This window comes from Juglans microcarpa x Juglans regia, chromosome 3D (assembly GCF_004785595.1).
Source record: "Juglans microcarpa x Juglans regia isolate MS1-56 chromosome 3D, Jm3101_v1.0, whole genome shotgun sequence".
NCBI lineage: Eukaryota > Viridiplantae > Streptophyta > Magnoliopsida > Fagales > Juglandaceae > Juglans > Juglans microcarpa x Juglans regia.
Genome location: NC_054598.1, coordinates 4,203,805 through 4,229,381, shown reverse-complemented (window position 1 = coordinate 4,229,381; position 25,577 = coordinate 4,203,805). Strand labels below are relative to the sequence as shown.

Here is a 25,577-nt window from a genome sequence, read left to right as displayed (position 1 = left end):
TTTTCCACATTTTCCGTCACCTCCTCACTTTTCCCGTGACAACTTTTTCCTTCTTAGCTTTTGTTCTCCCTTTCCCTTTGCTTGTCCCTTCCCGATGACACCTCATTGGTTGTGTTTGGGGCTCTATATGGGCCAGGGGATTTTATACCTTCCACCCTTCCTTTCTCTTTGTGTCCATCTTAGGTTGCTACTCTATGAATCATCCTTCATTTTCATTTTCTATTTCTTATTTTTGGTCTGTTGATGGGTCCATGTACAGTCGCACATCTTGCGGACTTTGAATAGGTATTTGACTTCAAATTTTTGAATTGGAAGTAGAAATCCAATGAAAGCATCGGCATGTCTTTAAGTAGGTTGGTCTCAAAGCCAAGTGGTTCAATCGTTAGTAGTTGTATTTATTAAGATTGAAGAAACAAGTGTTCGTATAGTTGAAGTTGGCAATGACGAAGAAACAAGTGTCCATTATTAGTTGTTGCATTTATTAAGGTTGAAGAAACAAGTTTTATTTGTTGTTGTATTTATTTATATATAGTTCAGTTAAACTATTGGAAGTTGTCATTTTTTAATGTGTTTGTGTTTTTTCTAATGTGGTTAGCTTAAATGAACCCTCCAACTATTACAAATTTTTAAATTAAATAAATATAGATTTAAAGAATTTGTTACATAGTGCTTTCGAAAAAGGTAAGCTAAATTAGAAAGAAGTCCGGAGGAATGGAAAAACAAATGACATGTTGTAACACCCTCATTTCCTTAGGTTAGGGATGTCACGTAATTTTCATTAAATATTACCGGACAAGAGGTTTTATAATTTAATAAATAAACTAATTAAATAATTAATGCCTGACATTAAATTCAACTGCTCCATCTGAGCCTGGCCTGCCTACTCGTGATCGTCATCTTCATCTAGTTAGTTTAAAAACATGAAATAAAATTAAAATGAGTCGAAAATTCAGTAAGAACTCATCACAACGTAAACAAACCCGGGACTTAGTTTGTGCACAGTTTAATTGAATTTCTTTGCAGTTTCTACTCGAATAAGATGAGCATAAAAACTTGACCCCTATCTAGTCATATGATTTCAGCATTGGTAAATGAATCCACTACAATACTATCAAGTAATATTAAGCTGATAAATGTAGTAGTCTGGTTTTTATCTTACACAATAGATTTTTTTTATAGAACAGATTTTTTTATAACAGTTTTTTTATAACATATTTTTTTATGATATTGGCACTTGATTAAAATCGAAAAATTGAATCGAAACAGTGAAATTGAAAGTATCAGTTTAGGAGGATAATTGGTGTGATATCGGTTCTTGAAAATATAAAATTGGTATATATTGGTTCGGTTCTTAAATTTGTACAAAATCAGACCGGACCGATTATACCCCTAATTGAAACTTTAAATAAAATTTTTCCTGATCAATGAAGTTTAGAGGATAAAACCTCTAAACTATTTTTCATATAGATCATCAACTTTAAACTATGCAATAATAGTCTCTTGTATTTTTATTTTGAATTCTATATTAAGAAGTCTAATATTGCGTAACAAAAGAGTGATCCATATTAGTAAATTTATTATTTGTTCTAAACTTAGTTTAAATTACTTTTAGTGAGGTCACATCATTAGAAATGGATAATATATAGAAATTATATAAAATTTTGGAATTATAGGAAAAAAATTGGACAGAGATATTTTTAGATATATTGAGATTTTAGAGAACATATAGAAATTATTATAAGTTTTTTTTTTTTTTTTTGTGAGGGAGCCATTCTCTTTATTTATAAAAATATAAATAAAATTTAGGGGACAATTTTAAATTTTAAAAAAATTTGGGGGAAAAAAGCAAGCATGGGTACGCCACTGCCTCTATACTCCAAAGGAGATTTGAATGTTGTGGGAGGTCTCAATTATTCATCTTGAAAAATCAGTGGCTTATATTTAAAAAATTTATAAAATGTTTAAATATTGTAAAATCGTTTTGAAAAAGAATAAAATTTATTATTAAAAAATTATTATTTTTAAATAAATTATATATTTTAATCACATTTTTCAAAACGATTAGCTACTATTATCACAATTTTAAATATTTTTTCTCTCATCGAAATATCGAAATATGATTGTTGTAAACACGTGGTAATTCAAACTAACGTGGCACTCCTACCTCCATTAAAAATTTTTCTTCTCCCTCCCCATTCCCCCCATGCCCCACTTCCCCTCCCCCTACCCCACGCCCCACCAACTTTATCTCCGCCGCTCCCATTCCTCGCCGGGAGGTACACACCGTTTTTTTTTCCCACCGTTTTTCCATTTCCCCTCCATTTCAGTCATTTTTCTTAGCAATTTCTTTTATTTTCTCAACAACTAAACAGAGAACAAGTTGCAAATTTATTATTTTCCTTTCATTTTCTCAACAACTAAACACAAATAGAGATCTGTCGGTTTCCTTTCACCTCCTTTCGTTTTCTCAACAACCAAAGACAAATAGATCTGTCGGTTACTATTTTGCTTAAAGGGATTCGCTTGTATGCCTCTTCACGTACCTAAACCTATGTATAAATTGTATAATCCGAGTTTGCATGTCTTGTATACAGACATTTTATTCTTGTATATCTATTCATGTACTTAATCATGCGTTGCAGGTGTTCTCGTTCTGACAAACGTGGTATTTTCTTAGGCTTATTATCAGTAAAAAAACGTGGTCATTTCTTAAATTTTTCCCGCTTGGCGCGTACATTTTTTGTCATTTCTCTTGGATGCTTTTTTTCAGACATGATTTTGGGCTAATCTCATAAAGCAGAAGAAAGATGGGATAGAGTTGTACATGAAAAGTGACGCGTGCCACCACGAGTGTCACGTTCTCTTCACTGTGAAGCGTGAAATTTTAAGAGCTATTTTCATTCCATCTTTTAAATGCACTCCCTTCTCTTCATTCAGCTCTGCCCCTTGCCAACAATCAGTAACGAAGCCAACCTCTCCCATTGAGAAGTGTATAAATCACTGTCATCCTCTTCTTTCAAATGGGGTCGGTTGGCAATGAAATAACCCATGAATTTCGTTTCTTCCGGGTACACAGAGATGGTCGGATCGAAAAATTTATCCCGACGCATAAGATCCCACCCTTCAACGACCCAATTACTGGGGTCCAATCCAAGGACGTAGTTATTTCAAATAAACCTCCCGTATCCGCCCGGATATTCCTACCCCGGATCATTGACACTACTCGGAAACTTCCGGTACTCTTCTACATCCATGGCGGTGCCTTCTGCTTCGAGTCCGCCTTCTCTCCGATGTACCACAAGCACGTCGCCTCCTTGGCTGCTAAAGCCAATGCCATTGCCGTCTCGGTTGAGTATGGGCTTTTCCCGGAGCGGCCCCCACCCGCTTGTTATGAGGACTCGTGGGCGGGGCTCCAATGGATCGCATCTCATGCGAATGGAAACGGGCCGGAGCCATGGTTGAATGAACATGCGGATCTTAACCGGGTTTTCGTAGGTGGAGATAGTGGGGGCGGGAACATTTCTCACACGCTGGCCGTTCGGGTCGGATCTATAGGGCTACCGGGCTTGAAGTTTATTGGGGCGATTTTGGTTCACCCGTACTTTGGTGGCATGGAGGATGATGAGATGTGGTTGTATATGTTCCCAACGAGTGGTGGGTTGGAGGATCCAAGGCTGAAACCGCCCGCAGAGGATCTGAGTAGGCTGGGGTGCGAGAGGATGCTGATATTTTTTGCTGAAAATGATCATTTAAGAGGCGTAGGCGGATCATATTACGAGGAACTGAAGAAGAGCGGGTGGGGTGGGAGTATGGAGGTTGTGGAGCATCGAGGAGAGGATCATGTTTTCCATCTTATGAAGCCAGATTCTGAAAATGCCGTTGATTTGGTCAACAAGTTTGCATCCTTTATCGTCCAAGACTAATTTGCAACATGGAAACGATGGATCCCTGGGCATAGAGTCCGTGTATGACCTTATGTCCATATAACTTATGTTTGCTATATATTCGTACGTATTTGTTAATAGTCTATGCTTACGTTTGATTGCTGAGATGGTTTAGATAATATGAGAATGGTAGTAAAAAAAGAAGGAATAATAATAAAAAATTAGTTAATAGCTTATTAATAGTAATGAACTGTTTGTAAATAGTAATGAAATGATCTTGATTATTTCACTTATTAAATACCGTGTGTATGGGATTATGCTTGTAAAATAATTTAAAATGAAGATTTTTTTTTATATTAATTGAGGGAGCAAATTTTCATTGACAACGTTTTCGATTTGAAAAGTTAGATAAAATAATATACGGTTTTGATTCGTTGCATGCAAAATACGTACGCACACGAAATTGAGTTTGTTAGCTAGAGCTCTGTTTCATTTTTAGAGAATGGCAAAGCTACGATTCATGACTGATGGTATGTACGTACCAATAATAGAATAGGGTTGACAAAATCAAAGGAGAAACAACTTTCCTAAAAGTCATTAAGGGATTATAACAACAATATCATGATACTATATCAGTGAGGTCAGATTAAGTAAACGCATTATAAATACACTGCTTCTATGAAGTTAGTTATTTTTCGTTAAAATGAATATATTATCATTACAAATAATTATTTTTGCTGTAAATAATTAGTCATAAATATTTATTTTTCTTATAACAACGTATATTGATTGTTGATGACATGTGTCGCACACCAGACACCAGGCTTGATCACTTGCAACATAAGAAATATGGGAGTTCAAGATTAACGAAACATATTTGATGCTTAAATCAGTTTGTTAATCCTTAGAGGAAATTTTATATCACAAAGAACTCTAGAAAAAACATTCTAACCTAACAGCTTTTATACTGCCGACTAGGTGGTTCTTCATATCTTATGTTAGGGGTGTTCGTCTTCTGTATAGGGCACCACATCATCACCTTTAATACGACGTGGTTCTCGCGAGCAGTGTCTTCTGTTATAAGTTGGTGAGTGCGGTCACTCTCTGTGCATTTTATCAAAGATAGATCATAGATGGTCTTGTTGTGATGTTTGTCTTATTCCTTATTTGATTCTTAAATGCAACATGACCCTACTACTACATATGTGTGCAGGATCGGGTCAGAAATGTTGGCGTTCCATCATTTCACGTCCACCTTTTTTACGTCTTGCGTGGCCCTGAACCTCATTTCTCTTATCCTTGTGGGCCGACTATACTTTGGTTGCTAGCGCTCTCAGGATAAGTTAAGCGCAGCACGATGAGAAATGTAAACATCCCTTCCATTGGTGAAACTGTTTGCTCTATACAGATTATGTGACATCGCCTACAATAAAAGGATAATGAATCACTCAATGCCATGTAAGGAGTCCACAGATTGAAGTAGCTTCACTTTTGCGATCCACCGAGGGTTTTTTCTTTGTTATTTTTTCCTAATCATATATTATATATTATAAGAGTAGGATTCTGAAAATATCCGAATATATAATATAATAATAATTACATTTTCGACTAGATTTGTATAAGATGGTAGAATATATTCTATCCACCCACTTATAATTATAAATATTTCAACGTCAATGACAGAAGCATACGGAAGTCTCGTTCTTGGCATTGTCTTTTGAATATTATAAGATTAGATGATTACAATATACGACACACGACATGAATATTCAAAGCTACGTGGAAGGCATTTATTTATTCATTTATCTTTTATCCTAAACGTTCCCCGCAACATTTGAAGGGTGGAAAATGAATCCCTCTCTCTCGCTAATGTACATGACATGGGTAGTCATAGTATCAGTCGGTGTCCCTCAGTTTTTTTTTTTCTTTTTTCTTTTTTTTTTTTAAATATTTTTTAAAATAAAAAAATATCAATACTTACTTAATCAATAAGAATTTAAAAAACAAAAATAAAATATCTAAAATGAAGAGATAAAATGAGTGGCTGTGTTTCAGCTCCACACCAAAGTACGTGTCCGCTCTATATTAACCTTGATTTTTCTCTTTCATAAGAATATCCACATTGGTCTATATATATATATAAAATCATATTTATATAATATGACCTTAAAATTATTTATATTGACTTATATATATATCTAAATATTTAACTAGTTATAAACCGTGCTTATTTAAATTTTGATAACTATTATTCACTTCATAAAATATATTTTAATCATTATATTTCTCTCCTCCTACTCTCTCACAATCTTTTTATTTCATCCCTCATTCAACAACACAATAAACATTCACATACACATGAATTTTATTATTATAATATATTATAGATTTTTTCATTTTATTATATTTTTAATATAATACATAAAAATATTATATTTTTTATTATTGTATTTGTATTATTAATGTCAAATATAAGTAGTGGATAATAATTACAAAATATATAAAACAAAAAAATGATTTTAGCAAAAAATTAATAATAATAAAAAAATAATTTATTATTATTTTGTCTTAATATGAATAAGTCAATGTAAAAATTTTACTTGAATGAGAAAGAGATTATACAAAAGAGTTTGCATATGCATATGCATAGTGATAATGCTCTAAACCTGAGAAACCAAAAGAAAGTCCAGTCTCCAAATCAGAGCATCTGCAGCTTCTTCGTCTTCCTTCTCTTCTCCTGCCATGGATCTAAGCAGCAGTGAAATAGCCTATGACCACTCCCCATTTCTTAAGATCTACAAAGATGGTCGTATAGAGCGAATGATAGGCACGGAGGTCGTATCCCCGTCACTTGATCCCCTAATCCTATTTTTTATTTACTGATTAAGAAAATATTTCAATGACAATGACAAAAGGATACGATAACGAGAATATTTAAAAAGTATATTTAAAAAGTGTTGATAATAATAAAAAATTAATAAAAAAATGTAAAAAATAATAATAAAAATATTTGAAAGTAGTTGAGATACCGTTTTAACTCTTTTTTTTTTTTTTCAGTCTATCGAGACGTGCTCTAATGTTATTGGATTACATTTGCTTTAAAAACATGATTGAAAAAAACAAAAAAGATTAGATGAGTCCGGACAATGATTAGACGGACGTATCAGACATTACTAAAATCGATGGTACTGAGAGGGCTTCTATGGTGGAAACTTTTTCTCGGTAGCTATTTTATTTAAAAATTAATGATAAGTGTATAACTTCTTTTACAGCCCATCAATGTGTTATCAAAGATGGTTCCTACTTGTCATCTAACACTATATATTTTATATATTTTAAAATAATTTATTTTTATTTTATTCTTATTTAACTAATTAAATTATTTTAATTATTATATATACATCACATACTTATTATAAAAAATTTAAAATAAATTAAAATAAATATAATATTTAATTTATGAGAATGATAAATAGAATTAGAGATTATTTAAATTGAAAAGTGAGTTAAAATCTTATCAACTCATCTCGTTATTATTTATTATTATTTATAAATTTTAACTCATAAATTTTATTATTAACAAACTATTTCTACTCGTCACACACTTTATACATTATTTTTCATAATATATATAATAAAATACGAAATTTTTTATAAAATGATATTAATATTTTACAATATTTTACAAAAAAATTTTCTCTTTATAAAACATTATTACGTAAAATATTGTTTAAAATATCGTGTGTTTATATTTTTCTTTTTAAATTGAAATGGATCCGCATTCTTTACCAAATCCATTGTACTGACACACCACATGAATACTGAAAGCTACGTGGCAGCTGGAAGGCATTTATTTATTTATCTATCTTTTATCCTGAACGTTCCGCGCAACATTTGGAGGGTGGAAAATGAGTCTCTCTCTCTAACTCCCTCGCTAATACTTTTTTGCATACATCTCATGGCTAGTCATGGATATTTCTACTTTGAATAATATTAAAGAGAAGTTATTATAATAATATATATTTTATATTCATTATATAATTATTTTTAATTTTTAATTTTTAATTTTAAATTTAAGAAATATATGCTCTAGATAATATCATATTATATGTATAAAATAGTTATTCTCAATAATAATTTTTATATGTATTTATTCTTCTACTATAGTCTCTCAATTTGTCTATTTGGTCTCCCTCAGTGTAAATTATATTTTTTTAAATATATTTAAACAATTTTAAAAAATAAAAATATAACTAATAGTAATTTACTTAATCAATAAAAAACTCATAGTGTGCTCCACACCAATGTACGTGTCCGCTCTATAATAACCTTGGTCTTTCTCTTCATAAACCAGAGAAACCAATAAAAAAAAAAAAGTCCAGTCTCCAAGTCAGAGCATCTGCAGCTTCTTCGTCTTCCTCCGCTTCTCCTGCCATGGATCTAAGGAACAGTGAAATAGCCCATGACCACTCCCCATTTCTTAAGATCTACAAAGATGGTCGTATAGAGCGAATGATAGGCACGGAGGTCGTATCCCCATCCCTTGATCCCCAAACCGGTGTTGAATCCAAAGATGTCGTTATCTCACCCGAAACGGGCGTAGTTGTCAGGATTTACATCCCCAAAGCCACCATCCAGACCCAAAAAAAGCTTCCCGTTCTTGTTTACTTCCATGGTGGTGGCTTTTGCATCGAAACTGCTTTCTCTCCACAATACCATAGGTACCTTAACTCCGTCGTGTCCGAAGCCAATGTCGTTGCTGTCTCTGTAGACTACAGGAGAGCCCCAGAACACCCTCTTCCTGCTGCTTATGATGATTCCTGGACTGTGCTTAAATGGGTTGAGTCACATGCTGATGAAAAGGGGCCCGATGAATGGTTGAAAAGCCATGCTGATTTTGAAAGAGTGTTTCTTGCCGGGGACAGTGCTGGGGCTAATATTGCCCACCACATGGGATTGAGGGTGGGGGCAGAAGGATTGCATGCTGGTGTTAAGCTTGAAGGAATTGTTTTAGTGCATCCATATTTCTGGGGCAAAGAACCGATCGGTGGCGAAATGGGTAAGGCTGAGAAGAGAGCAAAAGTCGATGCTTTGTGGCGTTTCGTTTGCCCGGCGACGAGTGGGAGCGATGACCCGTATCTAAACCCCGCTTCGGATCCGAATCTGGGAAGCTTAGGGACAGGGAAAGTGCTGATTTGTGTTGCAGAGAAGGATTTGTTTAAAGATAGGGGTTGGTATTACCGCGAGATATTAGAGAAGAGTGGGTGGGGAGGTGTTGTGAAGGTTTTGGAATCAGCTGGGAGGACCATGTGTTCCATATGTTCAATCCAGCTTGTGAAAATGCCAAAGCTTTGCTCGAGAGGATTGTTTCTCTCGTCAATCATGGCGAGCTCTGACTCTGAGAGACATTGGTATTGGCTTCATTTTCATGAACCAGTAATAATATAGCATTAATTACTGGTTGATTATCGAACTCATCTATGTAATAATTCATCCTGGTTGACTTAGGTTTACTTTAGAGATCAACCAAGGATTTGTTTTGTTATTTTTTTTCCCTAATATTAAATCATATATTATAATAGCAGGAAGCTCTATGCTAATATTATCTTTACCTACTTATTAAAAATAAAACTCAATTATCCATTGTACACATGAGACTGACTTCTACGGTGGAACCTTTTTCTTGGCTGTATTTTGCTAAAATTCTTCATTGTTTAACAACCAAAAGATGAAAATAATCTCAATCTGGCACCATCGTCAAAGTTGGTGGTCTCTTTCTTTCTTTTCTGGTCAGTAAAAGACATTGATGTCCTATTATATGTCAGAAAAATGACGACACGGACGGGCTGGGATGTTTATTTTTAAAAAATATCTCATTTTATTTAATTATTATAATTTTTAATATAAAATAAAATAAATAATTCAATTAAATAAAAATAATATTAAAAAATATATTTTATTAATATTTTATTAAATTTTTTAATTTTAATTTCAATTTATCGCATATGAAAAAACAAACAAAACCTTAATTAAGAGTAACTACTCTACCGCCCCACTTCAACGTTTTTTTTTTTATAAATTTTTTTAATATATTTAAATATTTTTAAAAAACAAAATAAAATATTAATATATTTAAAATTATTTTTTTAATTGTTAAATAAAAAAATTTGACGAGCGATCAATTGAAGTCAACTGGAAGAGGAAAAGTAACTTTTCTCAATTTAATTAGGTTCACACAACAGCACACGTTGCTTTCCCGAATAACAGACAAAACAGATAGCTCGTTTGGACAATGGGCCAAACAGATAGCCCATTTGGATAATAAGAAGGGATGGAATGGTTTTAGACAGAAGTTTAAATTTAAATAAAATATTAATTTTTTAATAATAGTATTATTTTAATATTTAAAAAAATTAAATTATTTATCATATTTATGTAAATATTTAAAAAATTATAATCATAAAATAAAATGAGATAAAATTATTTTTATGTCCAAACAGTTCTAATATAATTGGTATTGACAGTTGAACAGTATTTTTCTTCCTTATTATAGTGCTTCTAATTTTTGGGATGCTGCTTCAGATTGCATCCAGCTACCTGGTTAGATTATACAGAAATTGTTATTTTCAATAATTATTGGTTTTTTTTTACCCTCCACCAGTCGCTTGCTTTATATTTTTGTTTTCAATTTAATCTAGTAGTTGATAAATTAAAATAATTCAAGACTAGTAGACAAAATTACAAATGTGCCTGAAACGAATGTTCTTGGCATTTTTCATTCGGATTGATTAGATCATGACTCGGGACGTAACACTTGTCGAATTGCTTGTTGTTCTCCACTCGATCGTAGTGTCCCTAAAAAAGTGTCTTATATTATATATCTTTTTGTCTTTCAATCGACATTTAATAACGCAGGATTAAAGCATTCTTGGAGACCCGGAGCGCATGTTTCATTTTTTGTTTAAAAAAAAAAAAAAACCATGAATAAATAAATGATGTTGGAGTTATCTCTGTTTGAGTATACAGTGATCATGTTCTTTTTTTTTTCTCTTTTTTTATGACGTTATCCATCCAAAGTGAATTGCAAAATTGAATACACATTCAATCATATAGATTATTTTGGATCTAAAGGATAACAAAAACTAAAAGGAACAAGGATATTATTATTATCATCACACACTGATGATACAACACAAGGATATTATTATTATTATCCTAATATTCTTGCATCGCACACTAATGATACAAAGGCCGATAGGCATGGCTAATTAAATCCTGCCGTTGTTTTTAAATTTTATTAAATGATAGAGGGTTTGAATCTGACTCTTCCATGCATGTCATCTGTTAAATGACCTTGTCTAATTAAGCGTTGTCTTGGTTTATGAAAGAAGACAACTTCTTCAACAAGGCCAGAGCCTTCTCACAATTTGGTCTGAACAGATGAAACACATGCTCTTCCCCTTCCGCCTCCACAATCTCCACCACTCCTCCCCACCCACTCGTCCGTAGTGTCTCGTAATAGAACAAACCTCTGTCCCTCGTCTCATCCTTCTCAGTAATAAATATCAACACCCTGGAGCACCCGAGCCTCGAAAGCCTCGAATCCTCGGCCGGGTTTATCCTCGGATCATCGAATCCGCTTGTCGTAGGACATGTAAATAGCCACGATCTGTCCGCGACGCATGTTCCTACAGTTTCTTTTCTTGCAAAATAGGGGTGAACCAAACAGATTCCTAACAGTCTCACTCCTGGCAAACCTTCAACCCCAGCCCGCGCTGCCATGTTGTGCACGATATTGCCTCCCATGCTGTCCCCGGCCAGAAAAACACGCTGAAAATCAACGTGATCTCTGAGCCAGGCCTCAGAGCCTTCGCCTGCAAAATGGGAAGCCACCCACTGAAGTGCAACCCATGAGTCTTCGTAACCAATCGGCACAGGGTGTTCTGGGGCTAATCTGTAAGAAACAGAGACTGCAACAATGTTGGCCTCGACGACGAGAGAAGCAAGGTGGTTGTGATACGTTGCACAAAATGGCGAACCCATGTAGAAGCTGCCTCCATGATAGTAGACTAGGACAGGGAGCTTCTGGCCTGGGTCAATGGTGCCGGGGATGAAAATACGTGCTGCGAGGCCTGTTTCCTGAACAATTTGAACATCTTTAGTGGCAGTGCCACTGTGGGAATCGATTGATGGAGGGACGACATCGGTGCCAAAGAACCTCTCCACTCGCCCATCTTTGTATGCGCGAAAATATGGAAGGAATTCGAGTGCAACTTCACTAGTACTCCCCGAATCCATTGTTGAAGCAGGAAGCAGGGGTGTTGCGCCTTGATATATAATCGTCTAAAGATGATGGGTTGCCCAATAAAAATGCTTCTTTGCGTAATCATTTACCTGTTATCACTCCCGTGAATCAAGCCAATGATGGATAGAGTGCGGGAACAAGCTGGCAAGATCTTTTATGGTTGGTAGGAGATTTGTTTTCCAGATGGGCCCGAGTGGTATGAGATTCGTCGCAAGACCAAATTAGTAATGAACGAATTCACGACCAAATTAGTTGAGAGTAGACTCAGTAAAGCGACTACTTTTTTAGTCTTGGGCAGTGGGTTTTATGGCTTTTTTAGTGACTGTCGAGCTAAGAAAATTATATCTTTTAAAATACATAGTCAAACACCACCTTTTTTTTTTTTTTTTTTTTTTTTAAATTTTTTATTATTATTTTATATATTAGTTTTTAAAAAATGATGAATGCCAGGAGATTTCAGGTAGGAAAAGGAAATGGTGCGTTTCGCACAAATCTCAGTTCCGTTTCAGCAAGCTTCTCCTCCATCTCAGCCTCAGTTCCTCTTCGAAAGTTTCCCCAAGTCTCGCACAAACCCTTATCTCCGAAGCATTCCTCAGGTGAAAGGAACCCACCATTCTCCTCCATCTCACTCTCCTCCTCTCCGAAGCTCTTCCGCATCTCCTCCTTTCCGAAGCTTCCCCAGGTCAAAATGGATTTCTGAACATTGCCCAGCTTTCATCAATCCCACGAAGGTATTCTCTCTCTCTCTCTCTCCCTCTCTCATGTTGATTCCATTTTTTTCTTGACCGATTATGAGCTGCCTTGTTGAGTCTAGATTATGAGCAAATTTTCGTACGTAGTAGCTTCGTTAGAATTTAACGAAAGATTATATTTTACTAAAAGATCTTTAATAGCTTCCGATTAGATACTTTGCTGAAGTTTAATTTTTTTTAAATCTTAATTTTTTGTCTTTCTTTAATCTTATATTTTTTTAGACAAATAAATTATTAATTTTTTCACTTTTTTTTTTATTTAAATCATTATATCAAGTGTATTCCGAGACTAACGCACTGAAGACCGTTCTCAAGTATATATATATATTTACAAGAAAAATTACTTTTATCAATGAAAGTTTTAGCAACAATATAAAAACCATAATTAAATGTTTATCTTTAGCAAAACTAATTTTAAATTCATCGCTAATATTAATTTTAACAACTAAAATTAAATCGTCATTTTTATTGGTTGCAAATATATAAGCGGGAAAATTTTCCTCTAAATAAGAAAGTAATTGTGATGACAATTATAGAACTAGTAATGATTATAATTGTCGCTAATAATCTTGTTGCAGTAGAGTATTGCCAACTAGTTTTATTTTGTCATAAATAATAAGTTTTAGTGAAACTGTAAGTTTTTGTCAATTTTAATCTAATAATCGACTTTTTACCATCTAATTTATCTTCGCAAAAGATAATATTTTAACGACGATATAAAAATTGTAGTTAAATGTTTATATTTAGAGAAGAAAATTTTAAATTCATCACTAGTATTTCTTTTAACAACCAAAATTATACTGACATTTATATTGGTCGCAAATGCATAAGTGGAAAATTTTTTCACCAAATAAGAAAGTAATTGTGATAATAATTATAGAACTAGCAATGACTATAATCGTCGCTACTAATCTTGTTATAGTAGAATATTACCAACTAGTTTCATTTTGTCATAAATAATAAGTTTTAGTAAAACTTTAATTTTGTTGTCAGTTTTAATTTAATAATCGACTTTTTACGACCTAATTTATCTTCGCAAAAGATAATATTTTAGCGACGGTATAAAAATCGTAGCTAAATGTTTATCTTTAACAAATAAAATTTAAAATTCGTCACTAATATTACTTTTAACAATCAAATTTATACCGTTATTTATATTGGTAGCAAAAACATAAGTGGAAAATTTTTTCACCAAATGAAAAAGTAATCGTAACGACAATTTAACAACTAAAATTATATTGTTATTTGTATTGGCCACAAATTCATAAGCATATAGAGTAATTATGACAACAATTATAGAATTACCAATAATTGTAATCATCGCTAACAAATGCTTGTAGTGAAAAATCATAGATGCCTATAGTGAAAAATCACATTTCGTGGAGAAGCCTGGTAAGAGGCTTATGTGTCGAACATGTGTTTATTTTTCTTTGGATTGGTTCTAATTACAGGTATAAAAATCATTCAAAAACTAATCAGCTATATTTTTCTTTGGATTGGTTCTAATTACAGGTATAAAAATCATTCAAAAACTAATCAGCTACCCATAAAATTTTAATGATCACAAGTTATTCTCTTGTGAATGATAATGCATGAAAAAGAAAAATTTATGCACTTTCTTCCATTGATGAATGGGAGTTCTTCATTTATTTGGATTGGTTCTAATTACATGTACAAATAATCTTTCAAAAACTAACTATCCATCCAGAAAATTTTAATGATCACAAGTCATTCTCTTGTGGATAATAATGCATGAGAAGGAAAAATTTATGCACTTTTATCCGCTGATGAATGGGGTTTCTTCATTTCTGATTGGTTCTAATATGAGTTGAAGAGTGGGTGCTGTGGACATAATAGTTTCTATATGCTAACTTTAATACCTCACTAAAATAGGTCATAGAAAATAATCAAGGATAAAAAATTTCTGAAAATCACAAAAGTAGAATAACGTCGCATACCTGGGAGGAGAGAAACCACATATGGATTTGTATAGAGAGAGAAATTAGGATTGAGAACCATTGGATCAATTCGTACAGAGAGTGCTTGGGAGGAGAGATTGAAACGCTACATTCCAGAAGTCTCGAAATGCACTGTTTTGAAGTAGATAAAATGGTGCATTTTTCTCCATGTCGGAAGTTGTCCGCAGACAGGCCGACTCGTGCCTGGCTTTAGACTTTTTCCAAAAAAATCTGTGTCCTTATGGGCTTGGCAAGAAAAACAGCCCAGCTTAGAACACTGCGCTCTGGTCCAGTGCGATTGTGTTCCCTTCTCTTCTTTTGCTAGTTCTGTTCATCATGGCACAGCGTGGTTCGATAATTATCCAAAAGAAAAATTATAGATATCCGTGTATTAATCGGGATAAATCCCACCAATTATTTTAATAAAATTACAATTGCAATGAGATACAAAAAAAAAAAAAAAGAGTATTGTGAGATTTAAAAATTAAAATTTGATAGTCATTTTATTTTAAGTTATACAACTTATTTGTTATGTTTTTAATAATTTATTCGGACAGAAACGTGATGGGATTGTCAGGGATTGAGATCAAGCCAACAGCACGAAAACTCAATTTTTATATTTTCCAGCATTTTCCTTTTCATTTTTAAATAAATAAAACCAAAATAAGTAGTTTTCTTGGGCAGAAATTCACCATCCCGATTCCTGCTAGTTGCCAATCCACTCTCCCCGTCTCCCACGCCCTCACGCTATACAGAAGATATTTTTCCCTCCCAATATAAAATCCCAAACATCCCCATACCGTCTCCTTCTTTTACTCTCGTTTAGCTTTAGCCTCTAAGGTTCCATGGAAAGAGCAGCTCTGCTCCGCTCTCTCACATGTTCTCCTCTCGCCTGCAACGCGTTCCTCTTCCGCTCCTCTGCTCATAGATTCTCTCGCGCTTCCCTATCCCCTTTCTCTCGCTCTTCCTCGTCTTTCGCCCCAAAGCGCCACCGTTTGATTCCCCATCCCACCAGACGAACCCTGCTCCGCCGGAGCTTGCTCGCTACTACGTCGTCCGCCTCTTCTCTTAACCTCAGAAAACGATTATCCTCTCTCTCCACGCGCGCCGTCGCCACACCCCCCACCCAAACTTCCCATGGTACTCTCTCGTTTTTAGTTCGAAGAACGTTTACACCTTTTGAAATTACATTTTGTTTCGCTGAACATTTTTGTCGGCCAAAACGCACAGTGTTGATGATTTTGCGATTGGTTTTTATGTAATGAAGAGTTTGCAGGGGCACGAGATGAGGTTGCCAAGAAGCTCGGGTTCGAGAAAGTGTCCGAAGAGTTCGTCGGAGAGTGCAAATCAAGAGCCGTTCTCTACAAGCACAAAAAGACCGGTGCAGAGGTTATGTCGGTGTCGAACAGCGACGAGAATAAGGTCTTCGGCGTTGTCTTCCGCACGCCTCCGTAAGCGCTACTTCTCTCCCTGTTTTGTTTTGAAATCTTGTTCTGCATTGGCCGTCTTAGAAGAGCCTAGCAGTGCCTGATTTCACGTTTTCGGTTTCGATTTTCATGATAACGGTAAACTTGTAGTCGTTGGAGGCCATGTGTTTGTTGTGAACATGTAATTTTGAGAAAAAATAAATAAAAGGAATACAATTAGTATGGTGGACAAAAAAGAGTGTAGAGCACGAGAAGCAAAATAGTATAAATTTTAGGTTTAGCATTAGGTCGAGCCTATATCCACCGTTGTAAAAGTTTGTGCAGAATAATATCAGACCTTAGGAAGTTCTAAACTTGTAAGACCTTTCTTGTTGATGAAAATCTTCTAATAAGGGAGGAAATGATTAAAGAAAGATGATCAAATGTGCGAACCCTTCCATTAATGCCCAAATATTGATGCTCTTGTGTCTAATTTTTCCTGCAGAAAGGATTCCACCGGGATTCCACACATATTGGAACACAGTGTGCTGTGTGGGTCAAGAAAGTATCCCTTGAAAGAACCATTCGTTGAATTATTGAAAGGCAGTTTGCATACTTTTCTAAATGCATTCACATATCCTGATAGGACTTGTTACCCAGTTGCTTCCACAAATACGAAAGTAAGAAGGGGCTTTACAGTGGGATGGGGTTGGGAATTTAAATGTTTTGAGTCTTTGATCTAGCTCTAATTTTTCTTAAACAGGATTTCTATAACTTGGTTGATGTATACCTGGATGCTGTCTTCTTCCCAAAATGTGTGGAAGACTTCCATACTTTTCAACAGGAGGGTTGGCATTACGAGCTAAACGATCCTTCAGAAGATATATCTTATAAAGGTTGCTTTTTTGATATATATATATATACCCAACCATGAGTGGTGTTACAGTTTCATGGAATACCCTATACTTTGTGCAGTATTTCTAGCTTCCTCTTTATGGAAATCATCTGATTCCATGCCATATAATTCATGTTCTTTTTATCCTTCATAGATGATTTTGGTGTTTTTTTCAGGTGTTGTTTTCAATGAGATGAAAGGTGTCTATTCCCAGCCTGATAATATATTAGGGCGGACAGCTCAACAGGCAAGTCTCTTTTCTGTTGTTTATTTATATGTCCCTTTCACTTTCTACCTGTGCTGAATAAGGTTTGCATTCTCAATCACATTTATTCTGTAGGAAGTCTTAGTGATTTGTGCAAATAAATGATCTTATTCCATGCACTGATAATTAGCGTGTCCAGAATATTTGATCCTTACTGGTCAAGTTTCAAATTTGTTTCCAGGACTCTTTTCATTTATTTCTAAATTAAATCACTACTATAGCATGTGCTAGATCTATGGCCTATCATGCAAGTAGATAGAAAGAAAGTCATGCTGGGAAACTAATACATAATTCAAATTTTTGGGTTTATAGAATCTGTTTTCTTTTTTTATAAATACTGTTCAATTATTGTTCCATTTAATGAATGCTGGAGTTTGGTAACAGGCTCTCTTCCCAGACAATACTTATGGTGTTGACAGTGGAGGTGATCCACAAGTTATTCCGAAATTGACATTTGAGCAGTTCAAGGTTTGTCACATGGAATCCTCTTTAAGATCTTTGTTCTATTGTGATGGTATAATACGTGCAACTTTCAAATAGTGATTTCATAGGCGTTGTATCTTGTGGTTACGAACCAGTTTGTTTAACCTGAATGATTGACATGGTGCGTTCTTTCTTTTGAGCATGATAGTTATTGTGTTGTTAAGTTGGAATGCAATTCTGGTGTTTCAATGTGCTTTTTTGGCTATTCAATTGCTTATCATCAATTTTTATTTGTGTATGTTGTCACAAAATGAATGTGAAGATTTTGGCAGAGCATTTATAGTTTTTTTAAGCATTTTAATACCATTAGATTTGTTTTGGTTAATGCAGCTACTTTTCTATGGAATTGTGCAGCAATTTTCTGGTACTTCTTGGTAGTTGCCTTATTGTCTTGAAATTTGAAAGGATCCTGTCGGTTTCATTGAGATATAGATAACAACATTTAGCTTTTTGTTTTTTTACAAGTTTTTAACTACCTCTTTTTGAGCTTTGATTTTGGTGTTTTTTCATTCCTGCTTTGTAACACACCTTCTAGAATTCTTGGGCATATTTTCGGCCACGAGTTAATTTTATCTGCATGCGAATTCTTTTTTGCCTATAGCTTGAGTGTGCATGCTGCCGGCTTATCCATTACTAGTCAATCTTCATTATTGTTTATGATAGCGCATGGTGCTATTTCCCTAAATAAAATTTACAGTAATTTCATTGTAAACATTACAGGAATTTCATTGTAAATATTACCATCCCAGCAATGCCAGGATATGGTTTTATGGCGACGATGATCCAAATGAACGCCTACGTATCCTAAGTGGTAATAACTGACATCTACTTTATGAACATATGCCCCAATAACTTTCCCCTATGGTGATGTATATGGGCGATTTTGATAACATCCCCACCCTCATAAAGGTCTTCCTTTGGTGGTTTTGTATGATTACTCTAAATATAAAAGGGAAAAAGTTACCAAACTTTAATTTCATGGCGTTATGCCTACTGCATTCTATATGCTTTTTATACTGAAGTACATTCCATTGTTCTTTTAAAAAAAATGTGCTTAAATTTGTGATTAAAAAATCCCCTTATAATTTTTATGAGCATTCAATTTAAAGACCTTGATATACTGCTAGCTAGGTTGTGGAGAAAAAGTAGAAGGGGGGGGGGGGGGGGGGGGCCTTGATAATGTATTGATTCTATTTATTTTTTAATATGGCATCTTACTCTCTCTCATTCTCTCAGAGTATCTGGATATGTTTGATGCAAGTTCTGCTCCAAAAGAATCAAAAATTGAACCACAAAAACTATTTTCAGACCCAGTCAGGATTGTCGAGAAATATCCTGCTGGTGAAGGTGGGGATCTGAAGAAGAAGCATATGGTATGCCTTAATTGGTTACTCTCTGAGAAGCCCCTAGATCTGGAAACTGAGCTTACCCTTGGGTTCTTGGATCATCTTATGTTGGGAACTCCTGCTTCTCCATTAAGGAAAATCTTGCTGGAAAGTGGCTTAGGAGAGGCCATAGTTGGTGGTGGGGTTGAAGATGAGCTCCTTCAGCCTCAGTTTAGCATTGGTTTGAAGGGTGTCTCTGAACCTGATATTGAAAAGGTAGAAGAATTAATCATGAGTACGCTAACTTTGTTAGCGGAGGAAGGTTTTGATGCTGATGCTGTGGAGGCATCCATGAACACGATTGAGTTTTCTCTTAGGGAAAACAACACCGGATCATTTCCTCGTGGCTTGTCGCTTATGCTTCGGTCCATTGTAAGATTCAGCAATGTTTTGTTGTCTTAGATAATTAGGCATTTTTCTCTTGCTCTTTTTTTTTTTTTTTTTTTTTGTAATGTAAGTACTCTGTTGTTTTATAGGGTAAATGGATATATGATATGGACCCCTTTGCGCCATTAAAGTATGAAAAGCCCTTAATGGCCCTAAAAGCCAGAATAGCGGAGGAAGGCTCCAAAGCTGTCTTTTCTCCTCTAATAGAGAAATTCATCTTGAAAAATCCTCATCGTGTTACGATAGAAATGCAGGTAGTCACTGATCTATTTTAGCCTAAAAAGTTTCAGTCCCTGTGTGCATGTTATGCTTCTGTAATTATCTCTCGGTTATTTTCTGTCAGCCTGATCCAGATAAAGCTTCACGTGATGAAGACGCTGAAAAGGAAATTTTGGAGAATGTTAAAGCAAGTATGACAGAGGAAGACCTTGCTGAGCTAGCACGTGCCACACAGGAGTTACGATTGAAGCAGGAAACTCCTGATCCACCAGAAGCCCTGAGAAGTGTCCCAAGCCTCTCTTTGCAAGACATCCCAAAAGAACCAATTTGCATTCCTATAGAGGTTGTCATTACCTTTAGTATCTTGCATTTGGATGTTCTACATGTTTCTCCTATGGGTGGTGAGCTTATCAAGCATTCTTATGTGAACTGTAGGTCGGGGATATCAATGGAGTAAAAGTTTTGCAGCATGATCTCTTTACAAATGATGTACTGTATACTGAAGTTGTCTTCAATATGGGTACACTGAAGCAAGAGCTGCTCCCTTTGGTACCACTTTTTTGGTGAGATGTTGCACTAAGAGCTACTGTTTATTTTGTTGCTAAACTTGCTATTGGTGTCTTGTTTCACCAAAGAAGCTGTTCTGAAAAGAAAAATTATATTTACTGCTCATAATCCTGGAGCTACTCACTGGGAGGAAGAGCAAACATTAAACTTGCTCTATGGGGAAAAATATTCTACCACCAAGAAAGAAATGGAAAAGTATTAATAGGGAAATAGCAGTAGCAGTGTTAGTAATGTTGATTATGTTCATAGAATCTAGTGCATATTGTATTTTTCTTCTTCTAAGATAATAAAGATGACATTAGTTGACTATTTAACCTTATTCTTGACAGCCAATCATTGCTGGAGATGGGTACAAAAGACTTGACTTTTGTTCAACTTAATCAGTTAATTGGAAGAAAAACTGGAGGAATATCGGTTTATCCATTCACGTCATCTGTACGAGGTAGAGAGGATCCATGTAGCTATATAGTTGTTCGAGGCAAAGCCATGGCAGAACGTGCTGAAGACCTATTTTACCTGGTATTAATTATTTCTTGACTTTACATGTAAGAAACCTAAAATGAAGCTCCGTCCCGAGGGCCTGTGCACCCCTGGGATTCGTCGGGACGTTCCCGACACCCGGTGCCAATAAAAAGAACCTAGAATGAAGTTAATTTGAACCACTTGGGTTATTGTAAACATTGCAGCAATTCATTTGGTGTATTTAACCTATTGTGAAATTTGCGAGCACAGTGCACCAAGCCCAAATTCTATAATCTCTTTCGTGGGGCATCTTTGTTATTCATGTTATACACCAATCAGGCCTAAGCTTTTACTTTATTTCCTCTAGTTGGGTGAGTGAACTAGTTTCTGGCAACTTGAACCAAATATGATTTGACAGACATGCCAAAACTCATGTAGAACTCTTTTAGGAACGTTAGAATATATGCACAAATAAAGGAGAGAACAAGGTATTGATCTCTAATGCAACTTTCTTTGTGTGGTTTGATCGAAATTCTGATTTTACACAGGAATAATATGTGAATATTTTCAATCTTTTGATTATTGTTTTTGGCCTGTAGATTGAATAATTTTGCTTAATTTTTTACCCCGAGCATCTGCCTCTTCTAAAGTCTTTTAACTTCTGTTTGTTATCCCCCTGTTGGAGAACACAAATTTATGCAAAGAAGTTTAGAATGTCCACACTAACTTCGTAGACAACGAGAATATGGCGGATGAGCTTAGAATTGTATTGCTAAGAACTCTTTATGTTTGGATGTCGGCTCAGAATACTCGAGTTTTTTTAATTGTAGTGGTTTTGTCTTCCTGTTTTCCCTCTCTTTCCTAGTCTGGTGCTTTCTGTATACATTGTGTTCTTGGGTTGCGATCTTCTCTGTGCTTTTAATAAATTGACTTATCAAGAAAAAGGTTGTAGTTGCAAGCTTGATTAGTAGACTGCCATAAATGAAGAATGTCTTCTGCATAGCTGTGGTTTTTGAAACGTCTATGATTGATTAACATTTGTCAACCTTCGTTGATGAGAGACAGATAATTCTATACAAATGGGTGTTTTATTAAGAGACCTCATCCACAATTCACGCATTCTTTTTTATTTTTACCTTGTAGATATGCCCTTGGCATACCATACTACCTTTGCTGGCTCTATTTGATACTTTAGTTCCTTGCCATATGCTGTCATTACTGTAATTCCCTTCGCAAAAGAGTAGTTCTCTGTGGATCATATGCTGACTGAGAATTTCTGCATTTATGATAGGTTAATCGTGTTCTTCAAGAAGTCCAGTTTACAGATCAGCAGCGGTTTAAACAGTTTGTCTCACAAAGCAAAGCAAGAATGGAGGTGCTTTTTTTCCGGAAAATAATCAACATAACTGGACCTTAATATTTTTCGTTGAATCTCACGGTTCAATTTTTTTGTTTTCAGAACCGGTTAAGAGGTAGTGGTCATGGAATTGTGGCTGCAAGGATGGGTGCGAAGTTAAATGTTGCCGGGTGGATTTCTGAGCAGATGGGTGGTATCAGGTTGGACAACTTAAATATTTTCTACTGGTTTTTCTTTTGGGCTAATCTGTATAGTCGACTATTCTACTCACTTTATGGATGCATTTAGTTTCACTTCATAGGATTATATTTCCCATGAATTAACGTTTATAGTAATTATATAAATGATTGCGGTACAATTTTGTGCATGTTTTTACTTGAATGTCTATAGATGTTATTGGATGCCTTGTAGGTAGTTTTCAAGACTTTCATCTTCCATGATGGTTTGTATTAACCCCAAAATAAGTGCTCTGAAAATGTATTTGACCTAAAAATAAATGCTTGGGGACCTGGGGTAAAGGTGCCCATGAAGCTGAGGCGTCTTTCCGTTCTTTTTTTGGGAGGGGGAGAGCTGTATCAAAGCTTTGTAGGCAGTTTTGCTTTCTTTTAACTAGCTTCTCGAGTAGAATCTTTTTGGCTGAGATAGAAGCTCAAATGAGGCACTTAGCTTTGATTGAAGGCCATTGCGATCAATGATATTTCTCTTTTGAATCAGCAACAACGAATTCTTCTCTGGAGGAATTACTAAAAGTTCTTTTCCTTCCAGTAGCTCCAATGGATTTACGTACATATTGTCTGATACGGTTTGCATTTCTACTCCACTTGTAGTTATCTAGAATTCTTGCAATCTCTCGAAGAGAAAGTTGATCAAGATTGGGATGGAATTTCTTCATCTCTCGAGGAGATCCGCAAGTCCTTACTTTCAAGGAACGGTTGCCTTGTAAATTTGACTGCTGATGGAAAAATCCTCACAAACTCGGAAAAGTTTGTTAGCAGATTTATTGATTCACTTCCTAGCAGCTCTCTTGTTGAAACAACTAATTGGAATGCCCGGCTTCATTCTTCGAATGAAGCCATTGTGATACCCACTCAGGTGAGAATTTCTATTTTTCCTCCTTGTTTGCCCGGTTGCTTTATTTATTCCTTGCAATTATTTCTTCACATTTCGATTTTGCAGGTCAATTATGTTGGTAAAGCAGCTAACATTTATGAAACTGGTTATCAACTTGATGGGAGTGCACATGTAATTTCAAACTACATTAGTAATACATGGTTATGGGATCGTGTGCGAGTTAGTGGTGGGGCTTACGGAGGCTTTTGTAACTTTGATACTCACTCAGGTACAAATTTGTGCCATTGTGAGTTTGTGCTGGAGTAGGATTATATCGCTATTTAGAATCTTATGGTTTTGGTTTTTTTAGGAGTCTTCTCCTTCTTATCTTATCGTGACCCCAACTTGTTAAAGACACTGGATGTATATGACGGAACTGTGGATTTTCTCCGCGGGCTGGAAATGGATGATGATACACTCACAAAAGCCATTATTGGTACCATTGGAGATGTGGATTCATACCAGCTCCCTGATGCCAAAGGTTATAGCAGGTATGCAAACAGAACTCTGTGAAAGGTGGCTGTTTTTATATCGAGCTTTCTTAACTGCTCTTTAATACAATTAAAGATGTTACAGTTGAATATTAACTGTTTCTTTACCTAGAAATATTTATCATATGAGCTGTAGTAATTTCCCGTCTTGACTCAAAGATACACTAACTGGTAGGCAAGGTCACTGCTAAAAGCAGCAGATACAGTTGCTTTTTAATATACCTCGTATTGTTTTCAGCATGAGTAGAACTCATATTTCATCCTCTATTTTTCCCCATTCTTTCTCTAGTATGTTGCGGTATCTGTTGGGAATCACAGAAGAAGAAAGGCAAAGAAGACGTGAAGAGATATTATCAACCAGGTAACAAATTAGGCTTATTAACGGATCTAAGGTATGCTAAAACTAGGCCACAGAAACTATAAAGGGTGGAAGGAATAAAGTTATTTCTCTCAAAACCGAGGAGATTATGACAAAAAAAAAAAAACTTTTGCAGAGTTTCAAACTAGTGGCACTTAAAGTTTAAGATAACTGGACTAAAACGATGCAAAATTTCTATAGATACAGAATGAATTTGAATTTCCTTCTTTCTAAATGGCCTTGGTTTTTGGGTACTTTTGAACAAAGTTTTTTCTCTTTTCCTCTCAGGCTGCAAGACTTCAAGGAATTTGCCAATGCAATTGAGTCAGTTAAAGACAAAGGTGTCGTGGCTGCAGTGGCTTCTCCGGATGACGTTGAAGCTGCGCTCAAGGAACGCTCTAACTTCTTTCAAATAAAGAAAGCCCTCTAAGACTCGAAAAATTTCTACCAGAGCAGACAATTCTGTGATACAATTTTTTTCTCCTACCGGGGCGGGGGGGTATAAGATGGTCAAAGAGCCCCAGATTTTTCTGAGTGGAAGAAAAGATTTAGGGCCCGTAGATTACATGAAAAGAAAATTTAGACTTTTGCAACATGAATTTGTACAATAGTGGGGCTCAACATATTTCTTAGTTTATAACATCATTTGGTTCCCCCCAACTTTAAGAACTGTTGTCTTTATTCTGACCCTTTAAACCCTTTTTTGACAGATTTAATGAGATTCTGGAAGCCATCGTCGGTAGATACTGGAAATCCGATCCGAAATTTGGTATCCCGACCCGTAATGTATGTTGGCTCAATTGAAAACCCGACTCTGAACTCTTTTCGTGACAATCTTTGTTTGTTTTTGGTTTTTGGTTTTTTTTTTTTTTTGGGGGGGGGGGGGGGGGGGGGGGGGGGGGGGGTTGAGAAATACTGTCTATGAATGTCTATGAAGGGATTTGTATACAAGTAAATAAGTCAACGGCGTGGACTTCAATTTATATGCTCGCCAGTACCTAATTCACTTCAAGACCCAGAAGCCCACCTCTCTCTATTCCTTTCTTCCCAAATCCCCTTTATTTACTTTGGGTCTATCGGTTGTCTACATCTGTGGATTTACACCGATATTAACCCAATTGTGAACTTGTAAACGTCCGTCATTTAGCAATGTTCTAGCAAGCGGGACCCAGGAAGTGAGCCTCCCATTGCTTCTATGCAACGTTGATATATTGCTTGTCACCCTTCCGTTCATGACTTTTGTCCATTCTCAAAGACTAACACCGTCAAAGAGAGAACGTTGGCCAACCAACC

At 35.4% G+C, this 25,577-nt stretch overlaps 4 protein-coding genes across 5 annotated transcripts; 3 read left to right on the top strand and 1 right to left on the bottom strand.

Annotated features, from left to right (window-relative positions):
- Positions 1–2,853: 2,853 nt before the first annotated feature.
- On the top strand, positions 2,854–5,406 carry LOC121256534 (2-hydroxyisoflavanone dehydratase-like). Of its 2 annotated transcripts, none has more exons than XM_041157375.1 (2): positions 2,854–3,965; positions 5,098–5,406. In XM_041157375.1, the coding sequence occupies exon 1, from the start codon at positions 3,021–3,023 to the stop codon at positions 3,921–3,923; it is 903 nt and encodes a 300-aa protein (XP_041013309.1). In that variant the 5' UTR covers positions 2,854–3,020; the 3' UTR covers positions 3,924–3,965; positions 5,098–5,406. The 2 variants fall into 2 exon arrangements, with proteins under 2 accessions (XP_041013309.1, XP_041013310.1); XM_041157376.1 differs by having other exon boundaries at positions 5,069–5,406.
- A 2,776-nt stretch (positions 5,407–8,182) lies between these two features.
- On the top strand, positions 8,183–9,391 carry LOC121255830 (probable carboxylesterase 12). Its single transcript, XM_041156364.1, is given in 2 exon segments — positions 8,183–9,182; positions 9,185–9,391. Coding segments are annotated over 2 exon segments (960 nt in total). The 5' UTR covers positions 8,183–8,318; the 3' UTR covers positions 9,281–9,391.
- A 1,750-nt stretch (positions 9,392–11,141) lies between these two features.
- On the bottom strand, positions 11,142–12,383 carry LOC121254077 (probable carboxylesterase 2). The gene has a single exon (XM_041154040.1). It carries the CDS (start codon positions 12,180–12,182, stop codon positions 11,247–11,249), a length of 936 nt encoding a protein of 311 aa, XP_041009974.1. The 5' UTR covers positions 12,183–12,383; the 3' UTR covers positions 11,142–11,246.
- A 3,205-nt stretch (positions 12,384–15,588) lies between these two features.
- On the top strand, positions 15,589–24,936 carry LOC121254945 (presequence protease 1, chloroplastic/mitochondrial-like). The gene is made up of 19 exons (XM_041155185.1): positions 15,589–16,039; positions 16,167–16,350; positions 16,811–16,985; positions 17,069–17,201; positions 17,377–17,447; positions 17,850–17,933; positions 18,669–18,759; positions 19,185–19,705; positions 19,810–19,974; positions 20,064–20,282; positions 20,375–20,502; positions 20,836–21,025; positions 22,260–22,343; positions 22,428–22,525; positions 23,153–23,417; positions 23,502–23,664; positions 23,746–23,926; positions 24,216–24,287; positions 24,573–24,936. The coding sequence occupies exons 1-19, from the start codon at positions 15,745–15,747 to the stop codon at positions 24,712–24,714; spliced, it is 3,261 nt and encodes a 1,086-aa protein (XP_041011119.1). The 5' UTR covers positions 15,589–15,744; the 3' UTR covers positions 24,715–24,936.
- Positions 24,937–25,577: the final 641 nt, after the last annotated feature.